At 38.3% G+C, this 25,163-nt stretch overlaps 1 protein-coding gene across 5 annotated transcripts in view; it reads right to left on the bottom strand.

Moving 5' to 3' along the window:
• cables1 (Cdk5 and Abl enzyme substrate 1) overlaps positions 1 to 25,163 on the bottom strand; it is a 167,596-nt gene that overhangs the window by 79,269 nt on the left and 63,164 nt on the right. For all 5 annotated transcript variants that reach the window (XM_069921788.1, XM_069921789.1, XM_069921790.1 and 2 more), the window contains exons 2-3: positions 22,604 to 22,675; positions 21,353 to 21,445 (exon numbers count right to left, since the gene is read on the bottom strand). In XM_069921788.1, the coding sequence (XP_069777889.1) occupies positions 21,353 to 21,445; positions 22,604 to 22,675 (165 nt within the window). The remainder of the gene's footprint in view (positions 1 to 21,352; positions 21,446 to 22,603; positions 22,676 to 25,163) is intronic.

Here is a 25,163-nt window from a genome sequence, read left to right as displayed (position 1 = left end):
AATCAGATGTTACATTTCCAACCCCTGGTTTTATATATCCTGAGGTAGAAAGGTTCATAAATGAGGTGATAATTTGTGTATTGCATTTATTTCTTGCTATTTCTTTCTTTATTTATTTAAGTTTCCCTATTACAAATAAAACTGGAGACACACAGGAAACTGCAGGCACTGGAATCGGAAACCAGACACACTCAGCTGGAGGGTCTCAGGGGTTCAGTGGCAACTGTTGGAGAAAAAGAATGTTCAACATTTTTAGCCAAACCCTTCATGGAGAGTGAGGATATGGAGGGGAGAAGCCAGTGTAAGGAGAATAGTATGGGAGAGGTGGGTTAAGGGTCTGCATGCGATTGGTGAGAGGGAGGGGAATCATGATTGACAAAAGCAGAATATTGACGGATGCCAGACAAAGGGAAAAAGGATTCAAGAAAAATAAAGGGCTCAGATGGAGCAAGGGACGTTATTCAGGCGGGTGTGGGTGATTGGAAGACTGAGGCTGCCAGTGATGGAATCTGTTAGAAACAGTGGCCAGATGGATCCAAAAAAACAGGGTAGGGGTGGGGAGAGCAGGATTGAATGTGACAAAAAAAGCGTCAGGATAAGAGGAAGAGCAGAAGGAGAACACAAGAAGAGAAATGGAACTTATTACCTGAAATAATAAAATTCTATGTTCACATCAATGTCTGTGTACTGCCCAGGTGGAATACAAGGTGTTGGTCCTCACTATGGAAATGGAGAAGGCCCAGGGCAGATAGGTCAGTGTCAGTGTGGAAATGGGAAAGGGAGTTGAAATAGTTTGTAACTGGGACTTCACTGAGTACAGAGCATGGATACTCTGCGAAATGGTCCACATCTGCATCTGGTCTCACCAGCTTTGACGACATTGGAAGTACCGAATGCAGTCAGTGAGGTTAGAGGAACAGCCTCATGTTGAAAGACTGTTTAGACCCTGGATAGTGGTGAGGGAGGAGGATGTGCAAGAGCAAATATTGCATTTACTGCAATTACAGGGGAAAGTACCAAGGAATATGGAGAGGTGGCTGGGCTGAGATGAACAGACAAGGGAATCATGGAGAGAGGAAGCCCTGTGGAAGGTGGAAAGAGGTAGGGCAGGGTAGATACATCTAGTTACGGGGTCATGTTGTAGCTGGCAGAAATGACGAAGGTTGATGTGCAGAATACGGATGTTGGTGGGATTTCCCAAGGACAAGAGGAACCCCATTCCTGTTCTGTTTGGCTGGATAGAGCATAAAGGCGGAACTCCGAGCTAGAGATGGCTCTACTGACCAAACTGATTAGAAAAAAAAATTGGACATTTCAAATATCCTGGAACGGAAAGTCTCATCTTGACAGCACATGTGTCAAAGGTGGAGAAACCAGGTGGGAGGAGGTGTAGTTGTGGTAAATGTTAAAGTCGATGCGTTTGTAGTAAATGTTAGCATTAAGTTTGCCTCATGAGGTCTAGAAAGGGGAGAAGAGTGCCAGAAAAGATTTAAGTAAATTTCAGAGTGGAGATTAGTAACAAAGTTGATAAATTAATGAGTTCTGCACAGGTAGAGGAAGCAGTCTCAATTGATGCAACAGAGGTAGAGTTGGGGGCAGGGAAGGGTGGGAGGTGGTGCAGAAATAATTATAGATAAAGGGCAGTTCCACATAGCCAAGGAAAAGACATGAATAGCTGGAACGCATGCAAGTGCACGTGGGCAGCACCTTTGATTAGAAGGAAATGAGAGGCAATGAAAGGGAACCTATTCAGGGTGAGAACAGATTCTGCCAATGTTAGGGGAGGGAAACTGATAAGAACGGGGTTTCTGGAGGAACAATACAGCTTTGAGCCTTTCTTGGTGGTGGATGGAGGTGTAAAGTGATTAGACATGAGCCCCTTTCACTCTTGCATGCCACTAAATAGGCTGTTCAGTGTCCTGGGATAGGAATGGGGGTTTGGCTTTTCACACTTGACCATTCCTAACTGGGACACTGAACACTTCATACTTTCAAGGAGCCATCCCTGGGTTAGGACTGTTCCATCTTCAACTGGTGATGTCATGACGCATCGAGCAATGGTGGACCTGCCCTAAATCCTGATCAATGTATTAAGATCTTATATTTGAACAAAGTTAATCATGCCTAATTATAATATAATATGTACAGCACTGTATGAACCCTTCAACACGTTGTTGTTGTGCCGACCTATATAAATCTTTATAAGGGACCTTGGGAAAGTGCTAGCAATAAACAGCAATAGAGGACAATTTTTAAACAGGGTGGGAAAGTTGGTAGCATTATTGTGTGCAATTTATACAGCGTCGTAAAGTTAGTAGCACCATTACATACAATTTATACATAGTGTGGGAAAAAGCAATGGCATACCTGCCCTCCCAGAATTCTATGCAGCAGAGAAAGGGCTGTATGTCTAGCTGCATGCATGGAGCATTCATAGAGGGGCTTCTCTGTGGCACAGCATTCTGGGAAGTCAGGTCTACCATTACTTTTTCCCACTATTGCTATTTATTTCCTCTCTTTCTCTCCCCCCACTGCGACTTTCCCATGGCAAAGTTTATACCTTCATTTTGATCTTTTCTTCCCTCATGTTCCTGTACTCACGCAAAATCTTGGGTCATTTCAATCCCACAATGCAATTACCTGTTTCACACTTGCCTGATTGCAACGCTAGCATCTGCAGACGCTGGGGATCGTACTAGGGTTTGAAGCCATCAATCCTCGGCGTGAGATGACATTGTCTGATGCTGACATTGAGCTGATTTTGCTTTCACACCTGACACTTTAAAGGTCGATTGGCGGTTAATTCTTGGGATCACTTGCAAGTGTGAAAGGGGCTATGGTGAGAATGAGGACTGACATCAGGAGATAGCAGCAATTTTGGATCCTTTGGTCAGTTTTTTTTGAGCCTTGCATTGAATAATCCATTCTTCATATCTATTTTAGTTTCCTGTTTCATTTTCTTCTACACCTATCTTCTTATAACCAGCTCTTTCCCCACCAAAAGTCTTGCCAATGACAACATCAAAGTTATTATGATTATTAAGTGGTTATTATGCGCTGTGATTGTGTGTGTGCGTGTGCGTGCACCATGGTCCGGAGAAATGCTGTTTCGTTGGGTTGTATATGTAGAGTCAAATGATAGTAAACTTGAATTTTAAAATCCGGTTATCCTGCACCTCATTTAAAGAGAAAGGGTGTCACTAAAAGGTTCTGCCCATAATCATATTATTTCTCCCAGCACATTTAGAGTAGATGCCCACGTATACATACTGAACAACTGAGAGGGAAACTGAGTTTTACCTCTGCAGCGTAAAACTTCACTTCCTGCTCAAATTCTTCCTCCCCTTTCAGTAAACACAATTAGAAAGAAGCTCCAAACAAGGTGCTCATTTATTTCAGCATGGTGACTAGATTTATAGATGGAAAATTCACAGCGAAATATCTGTATTGCCACTGCCGATTTGTATGTATTCCTGCAAGGTTACAGAATCAAACATGTTTTCCCTTGCATTTGAAATGCTAACCTATGTGGCTTAACTTATTTAATTTAAATGGAATAAAGCACTACCTTACCTGCCACAAGACCCGCACAAAATATCACAACACAAGTCACTATAATGTCATCTGGAAATCATTAGTCAGGTTCGAACAGGAAAACCAGAGGTAAAATGAATGATCCGGATGAGTATATAATAAATGTTTATTGTCAAAATACCCATCCCTCTCTTTTTTGTCTTTTTCCTCTCTCTGCCATCCTGTCAATATTAGCTTCCTGCTCCACAAGTGGCCATCAACTTGCTGACACCTTCTTGGGGGAAATCAATGGAGTCTTTACAGCTGACTCTGGTCATTTTTATTTTTAGCAACTGTGTATTGTGGCAAACACCTGGGAGGGCACGGGCAAGTTTTCTCCGCTTTAATACAGCGTGTTAAAGACACACCCCATTGACTTAAAATGGCTGAAGTGGGCTAAATTAACAAAGGCTGCATTGGATCTGGGGCCTTCCTAACTTGGGTGATTTATTCACTTTGACTAAGCTATTAGGAAGTCAAATTTTATGGTCCCAGATGAGCTCAAAAATCACAACTTTGGCAAACTCACATTAAATCAATTTGCCTGATTGTAGACATATTCTTTTTGAGTTCTAAATACTCCAAAACTTTTTAATGTTAACTGAATCTCTGCCAAACTTATCTTTTTTTAGCTAATTAAATAAATTGTTCTGCAAATAAAAATGAAACTAAATCAGCTAGAAATGAAGATAGTTCAAGTTGCTACAATGCCGTCTACTGTACTGGCTGCATATGGTACAGGTCACGAAGTCTTATTTTATTATACAGCTGTAACACAAATCTCAGGGGATAAACTTCTATTGGGTCTTAAAAGAGCATGGAAAATAGACCTGAGTGTTGGTTTTGAGATGGAAGAATGGAACCAAGTTTGTAAAAATATCAAAATAATGTCGAGACCTGACAGTGTGTCTAATTCAGTTTAACATTCTGCACTGTTTTTATTGGACTCCAGCAAGGTTATATAGATTAAGGTTGAAAAATACCCCTGAATGCTGGCGCTGTGAGGCAGATAAATTGAACTTACTACATGCGTGTTTGTCTTGTCCCAGAATTCAAGATTTTGGATTGTGATACACAAGTATATTGGTGAAGTTTCAGTTATTCAAATTCCGTTTTGTCTCAGACCTTTTTGTTTTGGGAGACACACCTGGGTTATTTGGGGATAAATGCTTTCAAAATTGGATTTAGACAAGTATATTGTTAGGAATATAAATTATACTTAGAGGTTGGAAGAATTTGGGGGGGGGGGGGGGGAACCATCATTTCAGGAGTGATCTCAGAAATGGCCACAGTGGCAGCGTTTTAACACATGTCTAACAAACTGTTTGTGAAATTGGAATCTATACATAAAAATGGGGCAAATATCTAGGTTTTGCAGGGTGGGGGGGGGTGGAGATAAATAGTGGTGGTTGCAGTGGTGAAGTACATTAATGAACAGCAGTTATTTTCCTGTTATTAGACATCTAAATAGACACACATGGTTATTATATTGATTTTTTTGTTGCTATGTTTGTTTCTATTTTATGGATGTTTATGTTTTGTAATGTATAATTTATATAACATTAACACTGACTCAAGAGTTTGTGGAAATATTTTTAAGGAACTCAATAAAATTTAAATCATTTAAAAAAATGAATGAAGGTAATTTTGCAGCTTTCATTTCTTCTGATGTTTACAGCATTTTTATAATTCCACAAAACAGGCAATTCTATTGTTGCATCTATTGCTAACATAGAACCAAAATAGATTCTTTTGGTTTAGTGCAGTGACTAAATCTGCCGTATAATAATAAACATTTGAGATTTCATAAGCACTCATTTTTGCAGATGTCACATTAATCCTGAACAGGAAACTATGAAGAGCTAACAGTGACATTTTTTGCAGCCATTTCTACATGTATCTACCATTCTATATGCAGAATACACCAAAATCACACACGGTTCACCATGATCCACAGAGTCAGGTCTAGGCTTATTTAATTTGGGCATTAAATTACTCAAGATACATTTGGAAAAGACTTACTCCAACCACTGAAATGATAAGAACCAGCTCTCCTGCCAACCTTTTAATCCACAGTGCCAGCAAGGAAAACACAAATTGTGTGGCACAGCTAGTCAAAATCAGGCTTATTGTCGTGTAGGTGTGTCCCAAAATTTGTCGTTGTGCAGCAACATTACTGGGCATTACAGATGCAAAAATTGCTACAAATTGCATTTCCATAAATACTGTTCACTCTTTTAAAAAGTTCAAAAGAAGAGGAAAAAAAGTGAGGTAGTGACTGTTGTTCATTGTCCATTCAGAAATCTGATGATGGAGGAGAAGATGCTTTCTTTGTGATGTTGAGTGTTGATTTTCAGGCTCCTGTACCTCCTTCCTGATAGTAGCTATGAGAAGAGGGCATGGCCTGGGGGTGAAGGTCCTTGATGATAGAGACTCCGCCTCCTGTAGATGTCCTTGATGAAATGAAGGCTAATGCCCATGATGGTGCTGGCCGAGTTCACAACTCTCTGTAGCCTTTTCTTATCCTGTGCATTGGTACCTCCATACCAGACAGTGAGGTACCAGTCAGAATGCTCTCCACAATACACCTGCAGGAATTTTTCAAGAGTCTTTGGTGACAGAACACATCTCCTTTAATTCCTAATGAAGTATAGCCACTGGTGAGCCTTTTTCATGAATTCATCGACATGAAGGCTCCAGGATAGATCTTCAGAGATATTGACACCAAAAAGTTCTAAACCCTTTCCACTACTGACCCCTTGATGAGGACTGGTTTGTGTTCTGCTGGTTTCCCCTTCCTGAAGTACACAATCAGTTCCTTAATTTTGCTAATGTTGAGTGCAACATTGTTGTAGTGACACCACTCAACTAGCTGATCTATCTCAGTTCTATGTGCTTCCTCATTGTGATTCTGTGATTCTGCCGACAACCATGCTGACATCAGCAAATTTGTAGGTGGCATTTTAATTTTGCCTGGTCACATGGGTGTAGAGAGAGTAGAGCAGTGGGTTAGGCACGCATCCTTGACTGTCAGTGAGGAGGAGATGTTACTGATCACAATGACTGCAACTGGATCCTTGACTTCCAAATTGGAAGACCACAGAGGCCTGGGTTTTGAAGTTTGCTGACCAGAACCAAGGGGGTGATGGTGTTGAAAGCTCTGCTGTCAAGCTATTGCTTTACAGGTCCACCAACTCCAATACTGATCTCTGTTGTAAATGTGGAATTTGCACATTCTCCCTGTAACCACATGGGTTCCCCGAGTGCTCCAATGTCCTCCCACATTCCAAAGATGTGCTGGTTAGTTGGTTATATTAAAATTTCCCATAGCCTGTAGATGGGAATGTATGAGAATAAAGTTGATTATAACAAAAAGTTCCTGTTGGTTAGAGTGGTTTCAATGGGCTGAAGAGCCTATTTCCATGATTCTATGACATTTAATCTGATAAAGGTACCACAACCATTCATCCCATTATATCTGTGAAAGGCAAAGAAAAACTATTTAATGTTTTTGGTACATCCCAGCTATTGGTTCGGAGCCCTTACAGCACTGCTAATGCCAATCAAGTACTTATTAAAACTTCCAGCCAGTTCAGTCCCCACTGTTCAATGGATTTAAAAAAACTGAACCCCCCAAACTGATTTTTCTACTGTGTTATTTATCTTCCTGCTGTGGGACATGCAATCTTCTTATTCACTCTGTCTAGTTCTCTTAAAAAAACATTTTTTTTTTACGTACCTTAATTAAATCTCCCCTTAACCACCTTTCATGCATGAAAAACAAATTAACCAATCTCAGCTCATAAATCCTAAACACCAGTCGTAGCAAAAATGCCAAAGCCGAATAAAAAAGGTATGACAATTTGATACTACAAAATATTGAGATGAAACAAAGTAAAAGATGAGAATTATGAAAGGGAAATTGTGTTTGACATACCACGTGGGTTTTTTTTTCCCAATAGAACAGATAAAAGAGGACCAGTGGTATTGTTGAATTTACTTTGATAGTACCATGAGGTCCTTACCCAAAATTAAAGCAAGTGGGATTCGAGGCAATTTAGTGACAATGGAGTGAGAAATAGTTGAAGGATGGAAACAAAGAGTTGAAATTAATTGCTCTTCTTCATGATGGCAGTCAATATCTGTCTGTCCATCTTTATGTTCTCGTATAGTATTTGGGGTACTGTACATTTAGCACACAAGGAATCTTGCCTCACAAAAATTGTCTGGGATGGAGGAATTTGGTTATGAGAAACTGGAAAAACTGGGTCTCTTCTCCCTGAGGCAGAGGAGGTTATGAGGCAACATAATTGAGGTACAAAAATTATGATTATAGATAGGGAGGACTGCTAGCATCCCATATCAGAGATGGAAAAAACTAGAGGACATAGATTTAGGGTGAGGGCGAAAGAGACAGAGAGGATGAGGAAGCCTCCTGCACCCAGAATAGGAAGGGCCTGGAAGATATCACCTGAGAATGGTTGAAGTTGGGTCCCTGAGAGTATTTAAGAAGTTAATGAGCACTTGAATCACTTTGGCATAGAAAACCATAGAGCATGTGCTGTGAGTTGGGATATTATGGAAGGGCCGCCCAGTGGTTGGCATAGAGGAGTTGGGCTGAAAGCCCTGTTTCCGTGCTGATTGATTCTATGACTCTATGAGTCAAAATTATTCCACGCTAAATCCTGGCCATCCTCTCCCCCATGCACCAGATCATCAATTTTAATGATACCTAAAGCCACAATGGAAGAGTTTCCCTTATTTTTGAATTCTTTATGTCTGTCCCAATATCACTCTCCAACCTCCTTTACAGCGTCTCTGACTGGGAGTGACTTCACCATTCTCCTTAAAGTCTTACACATTTCTACCTTACTCTCCATCTTCAAAGGTCTCCTCTCTTTGCTGAAGCTACCAATGATCTTCCTGTCTTAGGTGACTAATATTTGGTTTGTCGGATTCACCACCATGCAAGACTTCAAGTTAAAGTTTATATACAAAGTTTTGTACAAGTACAACCTGATGACACAGCATTCTCCAGTCCTAGGTGCAAAACACTGCAAACACACAAATGATACAGATGCACAGAACATAGATGCAAACATTAAAATAAATAAATAAATTTCACTGTTAAATAAATAGTAGAATTGTAGAGGGTTTGTATGAGCAGTTCATCAGTCATTCAGCTGAATATTAGATTTTTAGATAATTTTGATTGCAATACAATAAAAGGACTTCATAATGCAGTTTATTATTGTTCTATCTCCTGGCCCAGAGGTCACTATCAGTTCCCAGCCTGTTCCTTCCAGTTTATTTAATTGTTATTTAAGCTGGAAACACATTATCTCTAGCTAATGTGTTCATATTAAACAGTTTGTCCTTATAATTTGAATTGGAAAAAAAATCATTTCCAATGTGTTTTTTTTTTCCTTATGTCAAACTTAGATATGTGAGGCATCAAACAATCTTAAATCAATGGAGTTTATTCTTTTCACCATCTTAACAACATCCATTGAAACCACCTCACAATTTTCCCTTTTCTGCAATTACTTTCAGTGAAATACACAAGATGTGCCCAGCTAATGCTGGCTCTTTGTCAGTGAATACTTTTTAACTGACAAAACTCATAGAGGGAAAGGCCACAAGGATCAACTCACTAAAATTGTACCACAACACCCATGACTGCATAATACAGGAGCCCATGGCCAGTGCAAGCGGAGCATCCCACCAAGGCTGAGAACATGGAGAGCCCAGCAGTAATGTAGGGTTCCCTCTTGATCTGGATCTCTAAAGCTTGGGGCTGCCTTCCCTTAGCCCCATCCATTTGACAAAGGTGGTGAAAAATATTTGGCATGCCCCACTTCAGGATATTGGTTTCAAAAGTTAGGAAATTACAATACAGCTTTGGTGAGATTGCAGTTGGAGTACTAGGAGTCATGACCATTCTGGTCATAGTCATAGAGAATGGACAGGTTCTTCAGCCAATTCATCTGTGCCCACCAAGTTAGCATTACGAGCTAGTCCTTTTTGCCTCTATAACCCAACACAATCTGATCCATATTTCTGTCAATGTCCCTTGAATGCCAAAATTGTGCCAGTTTAAACCATCCTTAAGCATGAAAAGAACTGTTCATCTCTCCAAAGGATGCAGAGGAGATTCCCAGGACTAGAAGGCTTGAGTTATAGGAAGAGGTTGGATAGACGGGGTCACTATCCATGGGGCAGGACATTGAAATCAAAAGTAGTATAATTCTGATGTGCAGGGCTAGAGCATAGGAGCCTGAAGGGTGACTGTTATAAAATCATGAGGACCATGGATAAATTAAATACTCACAGTTCTTTACCAGGACAGATGATACAAGAACTAGATCTCAGATTTATTGTCAGACTACATACATGACATTACAGAGGGCATAGGTTTAAAATGAGAGATCTGAGGGGCAAGCTTTTCACTGAAGGTTGTCTATATCTGGAACAAACTGCCAGAGGAAGCTCTAGATGTGGATACAATTACTACATTCAAAAGGTATTTGACAGTAATCAAATAAAGTGTTGGTAATATGCTGAACTTCTCTCTAAATCTATTAAAAGAAAGAAATATACCTGCTTCAAAACAATCCTCCACTAATATCATACCTTTTGATTCCCAATCTTTCAAATAAGGATTATTCAAAGAAAATGTAATTATCTGGTTCTGATATAATGGCGTCTTAGCTGAAACTTTACTTTTCGTTCTTATAATTTTGTTCCGCTTATACCATACACCCATTAAATGTTTCAGAACTGGCAGTTTATACTGCTGTAAAAGAGATGGATTCCATTTATATATAAAATGATGTATGTTTTTCTCATAAATCTGGTCCAACTCCACCTTCGCCCACACTGGAGGTTGATCAATATCAAACAACCTATTAATAAACTTTAATTGCGCCACTTCGTAATAATTCTGAAAGTGTGGTCATTGAAGACCATCTAAATCATACCTCCATGTCAACTTCTGCATAGAAACCCTTGACAACTTACCTTTCCTTTTTTTTAAATTAAACTTTATTTATTTGAAGAATCATTAATAGTGATACAAAATACATTCCATAAAGAGAATTTTATTTGTAAATATATGTATTTTTAAAAAATAAAATAAATAAAATGAAAGAAAAAATAATAAGAAAAAAACCAAAAAAATTAAATCAAATCCCCACCTCCCCTCCCACCCCATCAGCCAGCTCTCTTAACGAGAGCTAAAAATATATAAACAGAAACTAACAGTATATAATAAATCAAAATATGTCTAAATCCATATATTCCAAATATGGTAACCACTTATTAACATTAAAAAAATAATTATCATGTAGATTATATGTAATTTTTTCCCATAACAGTACAAGCTTTCAATTCATTATGCCATCCCATTATATTAATTACTATATTATCTTTCCATGTACTTGCTACACATTTTTGAGCTAAAGACAATGCTAAATATATAAACGCAATTTGAAATTTATCCAACCCTAATCCCTTTAAAGGAATCATATAACCCATTTAAAAAATAGATGGATCTAATGGTAACATAAAATTATATAATTTTTCTAAAATTAACAATTTCATCCCAGAATGGTTGTACATGCACACAAGACCAAACAGTATGTAAAAAAAGTTCCAGTACATCTAAAACAAGAATCCAAATTACTAAAATCATATTTTTTCAATTTCTCTGGGGTTAAATACAAGTAATGTAGAAAATTATAATTAAACATTCCGTACCGCACATTCGTCAATTTAGTAACACGATCATGACACATATCTATCTGCCCAGTAGTCTTCAGAAAAAACAAAAGGTAAATCATTTTCCCATTTAAGCTTAGACTTCTCCCATTCCGGCTTATCCATATTGTCTTGTAATACATGGTAACATCAGAAATATAACCCCTTTTTTGGTATAGAAGAAATCAAAGACTCAAATTCTGTCAATACAGGTAAAATCATCTCTCTACCATATATATTTTTCACCAAAGTTCAAAGATGATAATAAACAAATAAAGAATTTTCAGCAATATCAAAAACACTCTTTCAATTGATTAAAAGAAAGAAACTGTCCTTCTACAAAACAATCCTGTAATGTTTTTATACCCTTAGAATCCCAACTCTTTAAATGACTATTAAACATTGAAAAAGAAATAAGCTGATTATTATACAATGGAGTTAAAATTGACAATTTACCTTTTGATCCTAAAATCTTATTTTTTTAACCCATAGTTTTATAGATGTTTTAATATCAGCATATTATATTCCCTCAACAAATTTACATTCCATCAAAATATAAATTGATACACCTCGACTTCAGAAATACAAGCCATCTCAACTTTAGCCCAACTCGGGGGATGGTCCAAATGCATCAATTTACTAATAAATTTCAACTGGGTTACTTCATAATAATTTTGAAAATGAGGTAATTGAAGCCCACCTAATGCATACTTCCAAGTAAGTTTATGTAATGCTACCTGTGGTAGTTTACCTTTCCATAAAAATTCTTTCGTAACTTTATTTAAATCCTGAAAGAAACTCTTTGAAAGAGAACACGGTATTGATTGAAATAAATATTGAATACGAGAAAAGATATTCATCTTAATACAGTTAACTTAACCAATTAAAGTTATTGGAAGATCTTTCCACTTAATTAAATCTGCTTTAATCTTTTTTAATAATGGAACATAATTTAACTTGTGTAAAGATTGATACTCAGTATTTACAATTATACCTAAATATTTAATTTTATCAGACCATTTCAGTTTTATAATATTTTTATACTCTGAATAATCTCCTTCTCTGACTGGCAAAATTTCACTCTTTTCCCAGTTAACTTTATATCCAGATAATGTTCCATATTGTAATAAACATTCCCGCAAATGTGGCAATGATTGTACTGGGTTTGTTAAATATATCAAAATATCATCTGCAAATAAATTAATCTTATACTCTTCATCCATAACTCTCATCCCTCTTATCTGTTCATTCTGCCTTATTGTTTGAGCTAACGGTTCAATAGCCAATGCAAACAGAGCTGGTGACAATGGACAACCTTGTCGAATTGAACGCGTCAATTTAAACAATGATAAAACTTGACCATTTGTCACCACCCTAGCAGTTGGGATCGTATATAAAGCATTAACCCAACCAATAAAAAATGTGCCAAATTTAAACTTCTCCAATACTTTAAATTTAAAAATCCCATTCGACCCTATCAAAGGCTTTTTCTGCATCAAGCGCAACTACCATTGGATGGTTGGCCTGCTGTCGATACGCATTGACCAAACTAATCATTCGAAGAATATTATCTGAAGCATTTCTATTTTTAATAAAACCTGTTTGATCAACATGTATCAATTTAGGTAAATACTTAGCAAGTCAATTTGCTAACACTTTTGCTATAATTTTATAATCAACGTCCAATAAAGAAATAGGTCTATACGAAAACACTTTCAACAGGTCTCTATCTTTTTTCTGGGGTTACAGTAATTAAAGCACTAGAGCAAGGTTCTGGTAACTCATGCTGTTCAGTCACTTGTTGTAATACCTCCTTAAATACCGAAGATAAATCTTCATTAAAGGTTTTATAAAATTCCACCAAAAACTGTCGTCACCAGGTGACTTCCCATTGGGCATTTCCAACATAGCCGCCTTAATCTTTAATTCTGTAAACAGAGCTTTCAGATCCATAACATCCTCCTCGTCTAATGCTGATAACATTAACTTAGATAAATAAGAATCAATAGAACCACTATCCTGTTTCCCCTCAGAAATATATAATTTTTTATAAAATGAATAAAACTGGTCATTAATTTCCTGAGGTTTATAGGTAACTGTTGAATTCTTTTCTACAGCATTAATAATCTGTGAAACCTGTTCCTTCTTTAACTGCCATGCAAGTACCTTATGTGCCCTCTCACCCAACTCATAATAATGCTGCTTAGATCAATTAATTAAACATTCAAATTGATAAGTCTGCAATGTATTATAACGCAATTTCAATTTAGTCAAGGCCACTTTTTTTTAATCTTCTGTCACTTCCTTCTGAAGTTCATCAATTTGCTTTTCTAATTCTAAACTTTCTGCCATTTACAGCTTCTTAACTTTAGTGGTATAGCTAATAATCTGTCCTCTTAAATAAGATTTTAAAGCATCCCATAATGCAAATGACCTTTTACTGAATTAGCATTTTCAGACAAAAAAAGTAATCTGTTCTTTAACAAAGATAACAAACTGTTTTCTTCAACAACATTGTGTTAAATCTCCATCTATAAGATGAACGTACCACTCCTGAACTTACATAAGAAAAAAATAATAAAGAATAACCCTGCTTTTACATTCTGCCTGTAATACCCTTCCTTGTAAATGTGCTGATACTAAAAAAAATCTATTCTAGAAAATGAATAATGTCTAGACGAGTAAAAATAAAAATACTTCTCTATAGGATTAACCCTTCTCCAAATATCCACCAAATTTAAATCCTTCATCAAGGCCCCAATTTGTATCGCCATCTTTGATTTCTTTATACTTTTTGGGGATCTATCCAACAAAGGATCCAAATCACAATTAAAATATTTTCATTAGATTGATTTAATAACAAAAAAGCATCATCCACATTCAGTGTATGAACATTAAGCAAAGTCCAAGATTCAGTAAAAATTTTACAATTCTGCTTTAAAACCCTTCCAGCATTCCCTTCCATAGTTTGCAACTGAAAAGATAAATTCTTATGAATTAGAATTGTTGCACCACTTGGCTTAGAATTAAATGAAGAAAAAAAAAACACACGCCCAACCCAATCTCTCTTCAATTTCAAATGTTCTTTTCAGTCAAATGAGTTTCTTGATTAAAGGCAATATCAATTTTCATTTTCTTGATATAAGCCAAAACTCACTTCCGCTTAATCAGATTATTTAACTCCTGAACATTAAAAGTTGCAAATTTCAAATTAGACATCCCTATAAACTAACAATATAATCACTTACTACAAAATATCGCTCCCCTTCTAGGAAATAAAAAACCACTCTTCCTCCCCTAAATATTTTTTTAAAAGGAAATATATATTTTAAAAAATTAATTATCCCCCCAAAAAAAACTACCCAAAGGTAGTGATGCCCTAAAAAACTGGGTGTGGTAAAACCCACTAGTGGCAGATGACTATCAAAGATTTCAGTGCTAACCACCCCCCCCCCCACCAGCCAGAAATATATCATTCACATCAAATACAATCCAGTACTGTAAATATATTCAAACCAATGACTCCATTCCCAATGATTGTTCCGGATCTTCAATGTCAATAAGACTTTGTGTTAAAACCTCTTTCTTTCCATTTTTTTATTCTTCCCATTCTGCCCATTTCCATTTTCATTTGCCCTCTTTTTAGGTAACGGTGGCGAAACTCTTTCATGTCCTCGTAAATCCAGTAATGAATTAGCAAAAATTAATGCATCATTATCATTCTCAAAAAACTGCAATTGAAAGTTTCCATAAAAGACTTTTAACACAGCAGGATATCGAAAAGCAAATTTATAACCCTTCCGCCACAGTACTTCTTTAGCTAAATTAAATTCCCATCGTCGCCTAATAATTTCTTGACTCAAATCTGCGTTAAAAAAATATTCTGTTTATTTTGAATTATCATTGGAGATTGACTTTGTCTTGCCTTCTGTACCGCCAACCGTAGTATCATTTCTCTGTCTTGATAGTTCAGGCACTGAACTAAGACCGCTCATGGTGGTTGTCCCGGTAACTGTTTCTTTTGTAACACTCTATGTGCCCTCTCCAATACTGAAACTTCCAAAAAAAACTCTTTGCCCAACACCTTGGGAATCCAACTCTTGAAAAATTTTCTTGGATCAGACCCTTCAATGTCTTCTGGAAGACCCACAATTTTCATATTGTTTCTCCAACTTTGATTTTCCAATTAATCAATCTTTTTCAGTAAGTCTTTCTTCTGGATTTCCCCAATCCACAAATGAATCTTTCACTTTCTCTATTTTTTTCTTGTTACGTTCAACTTGAATTTTACATTCAGAAAAAGCTGTTTCAATTTTTTTAAATTTTCTTGCACTGTATCTACTGATTTAATACATTTACTGACATCCCTCTTAACTGTAGTTATATCTTCAGAGATATTAGATATTTTAGTTGTCACATCCAAAAATCCTTGAGTCATTTGTTTAGACATATTGTCCATGATAGGCAATCCCTTCCAAGACTGTTCAAACAGACTCCATTCCAGATTCCTGTTCCACGTTTTGAGGCCTACCTTCTCTAGACTCCACTTCCAATTGTTCCCGTGAACTGCTCATTAAAGATAAGTCTTCTTCTCCTTCCAACGTTGTCGGGCCCTTCCCGGTGCGGCTACGGGTCTGCACACCCGACGGCCCACATGTGGTCCAGTAACTCACGGACCCTTGAAGCACTGTGCATGCCCAGCAAGGCCAGGGTCTGCGCAGAGGCAACTTCCGACATCATTCTGCACATCCCCGGCTCACCTGCCGGCAGCCCGGGCTCAAGGGCTCTTCTCTCAGCCAGGTCACCCGCGCGTCCGACAACACGAACACGCAAATCAACTCTGGCCGAGCTCGTCATCATGTCGGCGCCATCTTGTGGAGACAAGGTCGGCGCCAGTGTAATACTCAGCCTGGCAGGAGTTCTCTGTGCCTTGGAGGTTCCAAACGACAATTCCATTGCTTCAGCTGAACAGGTAGGCCTCAATTCTTCAGCACTTTAAAAGGTAATTTCATCTGTAATTGAGCTTTCGTTTTTTTAACATGGTCGCCATTATGACCCACTAATGTTCCCAAAAATAAAGATACAACTTTTAATCACTTAGATAAACTTTAAAGACGGGTGCTAAAAAACTGGCTGAGGAGGGGTGGGATTGCACATCTGCCCTCTACGTCATCTTGCCATGCCTCCTGACAACTTACCTTTCCATAGAAACAAACAAACTGGTTTATTTAATTCTTTTAAAAAAATTTGGGGTCAGCACTTGGAATAGATTGAAATAAATACTGAATACGAGGGTACATATTCATTTTAATACAATTTACTCGTCCAATCAAAGTTAGTGGTAACTCTTTCCATCTATTTAAATCAAGTTTAATCTTGATTTAAACTATATAATTTAAACTATATAAATTTTGATATTCTTTATCCACTATTATTCCTAAATACTTAATTTTATTGGACCATTTAAACTTCATAAGCTGTTTACAATCTGAATAATTTTCATCTGATATTGGTAATATCTCACTTTTATCCCAGTTGACTTTATACCCTGAAATTATACCATATTGTTTAGTAAATTTTGTAACAGTTGTAAAGAACTTTTAGGAAAAGATAGATATATCAACACATCATCTGCAAACAGATTAATTTTATACTCTTGTTCCCCAATTGTAATTCCCTTAATATTAGTTTCTTGCCTTATTGCTTGAGCCAAAAGTTCTATAACTAATGCAAATAAGGCTGGCGACAGCGGACAGCTCTGTCTAGTTGATCTGAACAGATTAATTACCAGTGAAACCTCCCCATTCATCACCACCCGAGCAGAAGGATTAGTATATAATGCCTTAAACCAACCAATAAAGAGTGATCCAAATTTAAATCTTTCTAACATCTTAAATAAAAAATTCCACTCAACACAGTCAAAAGCTTTTTCTGCATCTAGTGCTAGTATCATTGGTTGGTTGAGTTGCTGTCTTGAAGCATTAATTATTGTAATCAATTTAGTAATATTATCAGCTGAGTACTTGTTCTTAATAAATCCTGCTTGATCCACATGTACTAATTTTGGGAGAAAATTAGCCAATCTGTTTGCTAGTACCTTTGCTACAATCTGGTAATCGGCATTCAATAAAGATATTGGTCTATATGAAGCTACTTTTAGTGGGTCTCTGTCCTTCTTTGGAATAACTGTTATTAATGCCCTCGAAAATGACTCTGGAAATAAACTTGTATCAGTCACTTGTTTAAGTACATCTGTATATACAGGAAGTAACAAACCATAAAATTCTTTATAAATTTCCATTGTAAATCTGTCTTCACCAGGTGTCTTCCCACTAGACATAGATTACAATGCCTCCTTAAGTTCCAAGTCGGTAAATGAACCATCCAATTCTCTAATATCCACATCACTTAACAAAGGTAAATTTAAATTTGCCAAAAAAGATTCATTCTGATCCGTATCATGAGTCCCTTCAGATGTATACAAATCCTGATAAAATGTACGAAATTCATCATTAATTTCCTGAGGCTTATAAGTAATCTCTGAATTTTTCCTAACTGCATTAATCGTCTAGATACTTGTTCAGTCTTCAACTGCCAGGCTAAAACCCTATGAGCTCGCGAGCTCGCCCAGCTCATAGTATGTTGTTTCGATCAGTGAATCATTTTTTTGTAATTATAAGTTTGCATAGTATTATAATGTATCTTCAATTTAGATAATTGTACCTTATTATCCTCTGTTGAATTTTTCTGAAATTTCTTACTATCAGGTATGAGATTTATTGTCAGAAATTTTGGACGAGAGTTAGTATTGCCTGGTCAAACGAAATTTGAGAAATTAATTGTTGACGAGTGGAAGTAGGGATTCGTTTCGGAAATGTATATGTTACCACAGGAAAAGATGACGAAGCTTGAAATATATAAAATGAAAGATAAATGGGAGAAGGATCTATTTATTTCTCCATCTTTGGAGGAGTGGTTTGCCATGTGCGTTGACAGTTTGGTAATTATAATTTTTTTCCATTGGTTGTATTTAACTCCTGAAAAGTTGAAAAAATATGGATTTATTTAATCAGATTTGTGTTTTCGATGTGGAGAACAGACAGGTACTTTCTTACATTCAGTATGGGAACGTACAAAAGTCAGACCTTTTTGGGAAAAATTTATTAAGTTTTTGTGAGATTTATTTAAGATAGATCTACAGCTTGACCCATGGGTATATTTATTGGATTATATCAATACATTAACAACAGGATTGCAACTGGAGAAACCTCAAATTGCATTTATACGTTTAGGGTTGGCAGAAGCTAAAAAATGTACAGCTATTACGTGGAAAAATGATGTTGAATTGAGTATACAAAGATGACATAATGAAATACAATCATGTCTTTATTTGGAGAAGATAACATAATCTGCAAAATAATTATTCTTTCTTTGTTAAAATGTGGAGTTTATATTTGGAATGTATGGGTTTGGATGTTAAATAAATGTTTTTTTCATAAAGATGTAAAAGGATGTCACACCAAACAGCAACCATTCAAAACCCAGTATAACTGTGTTTTTTTTAAAAGCTCTGAAGGAGGGTGGGTCGTTGGGGTGGGTTGGGGAGGAGGGTAGTAGGTTTTATTTGATAGATTAGATTGTATGTATTTATTTTGCAAAATTTTTAAATAAAATTTTCAAAAAAAAAAGGTATTTGGACAGATATATGGACAGGAAGGGCTGAAAAGGATATGGACCAAATGCATGCAAATGAGACTAGCCCAGAATGACAACTTGGTTAAAATAAAATGTTTGGCTGAAGGGCTTGTTTAGTGCTGTATTACTCTATGATACTTTTCCATCAGTACATACTGACTACATTTGGGGTTATGAGTGTACCTCTGCTCTGAGCAATCCTCCTAAGCACTCTGGCACAAGATCATGATTGACATGTCATCGCTGTGCTAGGCTGTTTTCTGGCTAATCCATTATTCTTCAGCTGGACAGTTATAGGATTTTCAAGGTCATGTGAAATTGGTCATTTGTGGAGGTGTGACTCCCCAATAATGAGACCAATGCAGAAACTCATTTCAGAATAAGAAATGGTGACACACAAGCTCAGCTTATTCAAGGTCATATGCACTAACAGGCTTTAAAATCTATCTAGCCAAACAACATCTACAATAAATATTACTGCTGACAGAGACATTGAGGCAGTATAGAATAATTCAGCTCAACACTGGAAAATTAAATTCATAGCCTCTTATTTCACCATTCACCAACTATTGATCTTTCTTTAATCACTCACACTGTTGGCTATTTGATTATTTACAACAGAAAAACATGCTGAAAGAAATAGTTTTATTACCCTAATAGGAAGTCAAGATTTGATTAATCAATTTCTACAAGGATCTTGATCACTGCCCAGATGGTCTACATTTATAGTATTAGGACTTGCAGATGGTAAATACAAGTGGAAGTGCAAAACAGAGAGCAGATAGGAGAAAGATGTACAGTAGTTGTAGAAAGGAGATGGTCTGTTCCCGTTTTGTATGTCTGAATTTTAAAAAAAATACAGGGCTAGTGCAATCATAACTTCCCCAGGACAGATGACCTTTCGTTACACATTTGCAACAAAACTGTACTGATTATTCAGGGCAACAGAGGTTATGGCATGGCCGGGCAGTGGGGGAAAAAGGATCGGCTTATGATTAAATGGTGGGGCAGACTCGATGGGCTGAACAACCTATTCTGCCTCCATGGTTCATGGTTTTAAAGCATGGAAACAGGCCCTTCAGCCCAATTTTCCATGCTGACCAAGTGGTCTATCTCATCTAGTTTCATTTGATCATTATCCAGCCAAACCTTTCCTAACCATGTACCTGCACAAATATTTTTATAACATTGCAATCATACCTTCCTCAACCACTTCGTCTGGTGGCTTAATCTACAAACCTACCACCCTCTGGGCCTTTTAAGTAGTCTCTATCTCACCTGATATTCTAGATTTCTAGTTTTAGACTCCCCTCCTCTGGACTATTTACCTTATCTGTACATCTCAAGATTTTATATATTGTTCCTTGATAAGATCAAAGACTGGCTTAAAAATACTTGATAGCTCCCATATGCATCCAACTAAAATGAATTCTGGCTATCTAATGAATATTTAATCATCTGTACTTAGTCATCTGAACTATTTAATTGGAAGTGGTTCATTACTGAGATGATTTTCATTGCTATAGAACAGCTAGACTTCTGAACAAGTAAACAAGGGACAAATGTCATATGACCATAGGTACTAATATATTCTATTCCACAGGATTATTAATATCCAGCTAGCGGAGTATTGAAAATCCATTATGTAACTCAAGTGAATCTGCATTTACAACATTCTATTGGCTAAATAGTGCACTGGGAAGGTTGCCGAAGAAGTGAATTTTAGGCATGTTTCCATCCTTGTGATGTAGGAACATATAGTTCTGTCAATTGATACCCTGCAGAGAACCATGTCGAGGACCAGTGAATCTGCTTCAATTATATACCTTCAAAGGTAAATATAGTTTGGACAAAAGATACAAGTGCCTTGCCATTCTTCAAATACTGTAATGACTTACGATCTTTTACTACACAGCAGAGGGCACATAAATCCATTTAAAATCTCATTTGGGAGACAACACATCTCCTTGGTTCAGTGCTGAAGGAGTGTCAGCCATGATAATTGTTCAGAAGTTCAACTCTGGGTGAATAGTGCTAAATATGCTATAAGGTAGCGGATTCACATTCTTATCCACCTCTGTAATTCATTTATATTAACTTCAATGTTCCAAGTCCCAAGCTGCCACTCTGTTGTGAGGTAAAGCACGCCATCAAATACTACACAATGCTTTTCTCCATCCACATGGCACAACACTACTAAATTGCTAGTGACAAGGGTAATTCACAGAAATCCAATGTAACTAAATTAAAATGCCACCAAAAAATGCTCATGTCTTTGACTCATAGCTAACAGTCAAAATTTAAATTCAAAAGAATTATACCATACCTGCCATTTCTTGTGTCATGCTGTCGCATGCTTTTAATAAAGTGAATTTTCTTAAAGCTCTTTGGTCGGGGAGAACCTGATAAAGTCCTACATCTGTGAAAAAAAAGCAATCTGAACATAAACCATTAAAGGAAATGAAAGAACATACCCCTCTCACTAACTGGTGCCCAAAGTAAAGAGCAAATGGAACAGTAGTGTTGTTCTCCCAAGTAGAATTTACCATGTACTCGTGTAATGGTCGATCCCATGTAATAGCCACCCGACCCCCCTTTTCTGGCCCTGGCCACCCGCCTGAGCTACCAACCACAGATCCTTGCCCTGACTGCCTGCCCATCCGAATTCCTGACTCCCAAGCCACCCACCCATTCAAACTCCCGTCTGCAGATCATCTCCCTAACTGCCCATCTGTCCAAACTCCCAACTGTGGATCCTTGCTCCGGACACCTGCCCATCCGAACTCCTGACATCCTGGCCATCTGCTCATCCAAACTCCCAACTGCAAATTCTCATCCCGATCGCCCACCCATCCAAACTCCCATACGTGGATCCTTGCTCCAAACGCCCACCCCTCCAAACTCCCCAATGCGGATCCTTATCCTGCCCACTCGTCCATCTGAACGCACGAGTGTGGATCCTCACTCTGACCACCTGCCTATCCGAACTCCCAACCGTGGAACCTTGCCCCGACTGCCCATTGAACTCCCGCCCATTTAAGTTCCTTTCCATAGATCATCGCCCCGAATGCCCATTCATTGAACTCCTGATGCCCAGGCTGCCTGCCCATCTGAGCACCCAATGCCCCAACCGCAGACTTACCATCTGATCCTGACCATCCGAGCTACCGACGCCTTGAACGACGCAGATATCAAAAGTTTCACCCTCTTAAAAGTCAACTCCCCTTTTTTGGCCCAAAAATATGATCGAAAAAATTTGACGATTACACGTATATATGGGTATGATCAACATGTGAGAGATTCATTCTCTTTGTGGCATGTGATGATAGTGTAACTCAATTTGACCACCAGGATGAATAAAAATATACAGTAGTTTTTGTGAGGAACGGGCTTTTTGTGAAGTAATGTGTCAGTAATTTATCCTTGATGTCATAAAAACAACAAAACTCAGTCCAGAAAAGTTCAATAGATGGGATTCTGTACAAAAGATCGATTTGGTAACACAGCAGCATCAGTATTCCCTGGCCAAATGAGTGAACTTAAACAATGCTCAGATTAACACACGGTACTTTCATACCTCCGCAATGGAGCATTTTCCTCAATGTCTTCCAGGGTTTCTAATGATGAACGCTGGGAAATCAAGCGACGCCTGGAAGAAATAAAAGAACACAATAAAACTCGGGCACGGACACGCTCTTACACGGCAACTGACGTAAAGATTCTATGCCAACAGATTGACTGGGTACATAGCATTGGAAATAAAAAAATAATTTTATAAGAGTTTCCTGTGGGATGGTTGCACCAAAAACAATGTTTTGGGATTCCTGCTTTTCTGTGGAGAAGCACCTGGAAACCAAATGACACCCATTTAGACAGCAGCCTGCAAACATTTTGAATGAGCACCCTCTGCAATTTTTTCTTCATGGGTCTTGATCTGAGGAGGTAAAGGTCCCGAGGGACCATCATAACAGTGCAAGTCTCCAACTGGATGGAACATTACAGCACAGTACAGGCTGACCTATGCAAACTTACTCCACAATCTAATTTTTCCCAACTTCACACTGATAACCCTTCATTTTTCTTACAGCCATGAGCCTATCAAAGAATATTTTGAATGTTCCTCTTATACCAGCCTCCACCATCGCCCCACCCTGCCAATGTATTCCAGGCACCCACCACTCTCTGAGTAAAAACTGTACTTCTGACATCTCCCCTGTACTTTCCTCCATTTACCTTAAAGTTACGTCCTGTGGTATTTACTATTGTCACCCCAGGATCTCCAAGTAAATTAACAATGGAGAGCTACCCAGGCTGCGGCCTGCTCAAACAGGTTCCTTTACATTGAACCAGGCTCCAGGACCATTTGGAAGCCTGCTCCTGCATGAGTGGTCCACACACACGCCTCTAGATTGGACTGGTCCTGGCATAGAGGAACTGGAAGAGAATTCTGTAACACTAAAAAACTTGTAATATGTCCATGATTTTCTTTTGCAAGTGACTTTGCATTACAATCAAATTGCATTGCAAGCAAAGGTACTGCACTATGACCTCCAATTTCTGTCTGAAAAGCTTCTTGGAGTAAAGATCTAGGAGAGATCAATGATATGCATCATTGATGCATCATTTTCATGAGCACGTCATGAGTTCTACAGCACTTTGGCACATCCTGAGGTCAGAGGAGATGTGACTAAAGCCCTTTTCACACTGGCTAACCTGCAAATTGACCATTCAAAAAACCGGTTAAAGAACACACTCACCACCATGCATCCCCAGGAAGAGGGGTGCTGATCCTCCACCGGTGACATCTGAGTGATTCATCGACCGATGGCAGACCTTCCCTTCCAGAATTCCGTGCGGGAGAGAAACCTCTCCATAAGTGCTCTGTGCATACAGCCCTTTCTCTGCTGCACAGAATTCTGGGAGCAATCGCTTACTCTTTCTCTCTTACTCTCCCTTCTTTCTGTCTCTCACAGACTATCTATCTATTCTTGATTGTTGTATGTAACCACTTTGTTGTGTGTGTGTGTGTGTGTGTGTGTGTGTGTGTGTGTGCGCGCGTGCGCGCATGCACGCACGTGCGCGCATTTCATCCCCACTGCAACTTTCCCACGGTCTTTATAAATTTCTGTGTTTTATTTCCTCTACCACTTTCCCATAGTCCTTTATCAATTTACAAAGGTTTATAGGTCAGGGCCACAGCAAGGGCTGAAGGGATCATACTGTGCTGTTCATAAAGCTTAATTATGTTATAATTAGGCATGACTAATATTTTTTTAATGCAAGATCATAATACATTGATCAGGAATTAGTGAATTGAAAACAAAATTTATACCTTTTTAATATTTTTATTACCTTCACATTCCTGCACTCATGCAAAAACGTCATCAACATATCACACTTTGTCCCTGGATCGTCTATGTCCCTTTCATACTGGGCTAATCGGCACGAAGGCATCAGATGACCCCGGGGGATGATATACCCTACCTCGGCGGTCCATCCCCGGGGTGATTTGACGCCTGCGTGCCAATTTGCAAGCATTCACATTGGCCCTTTAACTGGTATATTGACTGTTAATTACTAGGTTAAGGTGCAGTGTGAAAGAGGCTTAAGTCTAATTTGCCTGTGTTTTTTGTGCACATGTGTCAGCTTTATCTCAGTTAGGCAAAGGCGTGCCACACTGAGTCATAGTTGTTTTCATGGTGGGCCTCCACTTTGAGGCCAGATACAGAGGTGGATAAAGATGTTAAACTTACCTGTTCATGGAGCCGCCCTAAAAGCTGGAGTAGGAGGGGAGATTGTTGCCACAGCGCCACCCGGCCTAAATACGTGGAAGAGCAATGACCATCTTCCCTACTCATAATCTCCCATGCAGCTGGAACCGCTTTGCGTTTCCCAGAACAGTTCCAGCTTTGTGGGGGATTATGGGTAGGGAAGACAGCCATTGCTCTGCTGTGTATTAAGCCACTGGTGCTGATGAGCAGCCCCAAAGGCTGAAGCAGCCCAGTGAGGTGCCGGAGCGGCCGGCAGGGCAGTCACAGCCTGCATCAGCTACCGCCGGCCACCCCCCCTGCCCTTGCAGGGTCAGGGACAGAGATGGGTGAGTGAGATGGGTCGCAGGCTGGCAACATCGTCAGCTC

The sequence above is a fragment of the Narcine bancroftii genome, chromosome 2 (genome assembly GCF_036971445.1).
Source record: "Narcine bancroftii isolate sNarBan1 chromosome 2, sNarBan1.hap1, whole genome shotgun sequence".
Classification (NCBI taxonomy): domain Eukaryota; kingdom Metazoa; phylum Chordata; class Chondrichthyes; order Torpediniformes; family Narcinidae; genus Narcine; species Narcine bancroftii.
The sequence above is the reverse complement of the archived record's forward strand: the minus strand, read 5'-3'. Positions and strand labels throughout refer to the sequence as shown.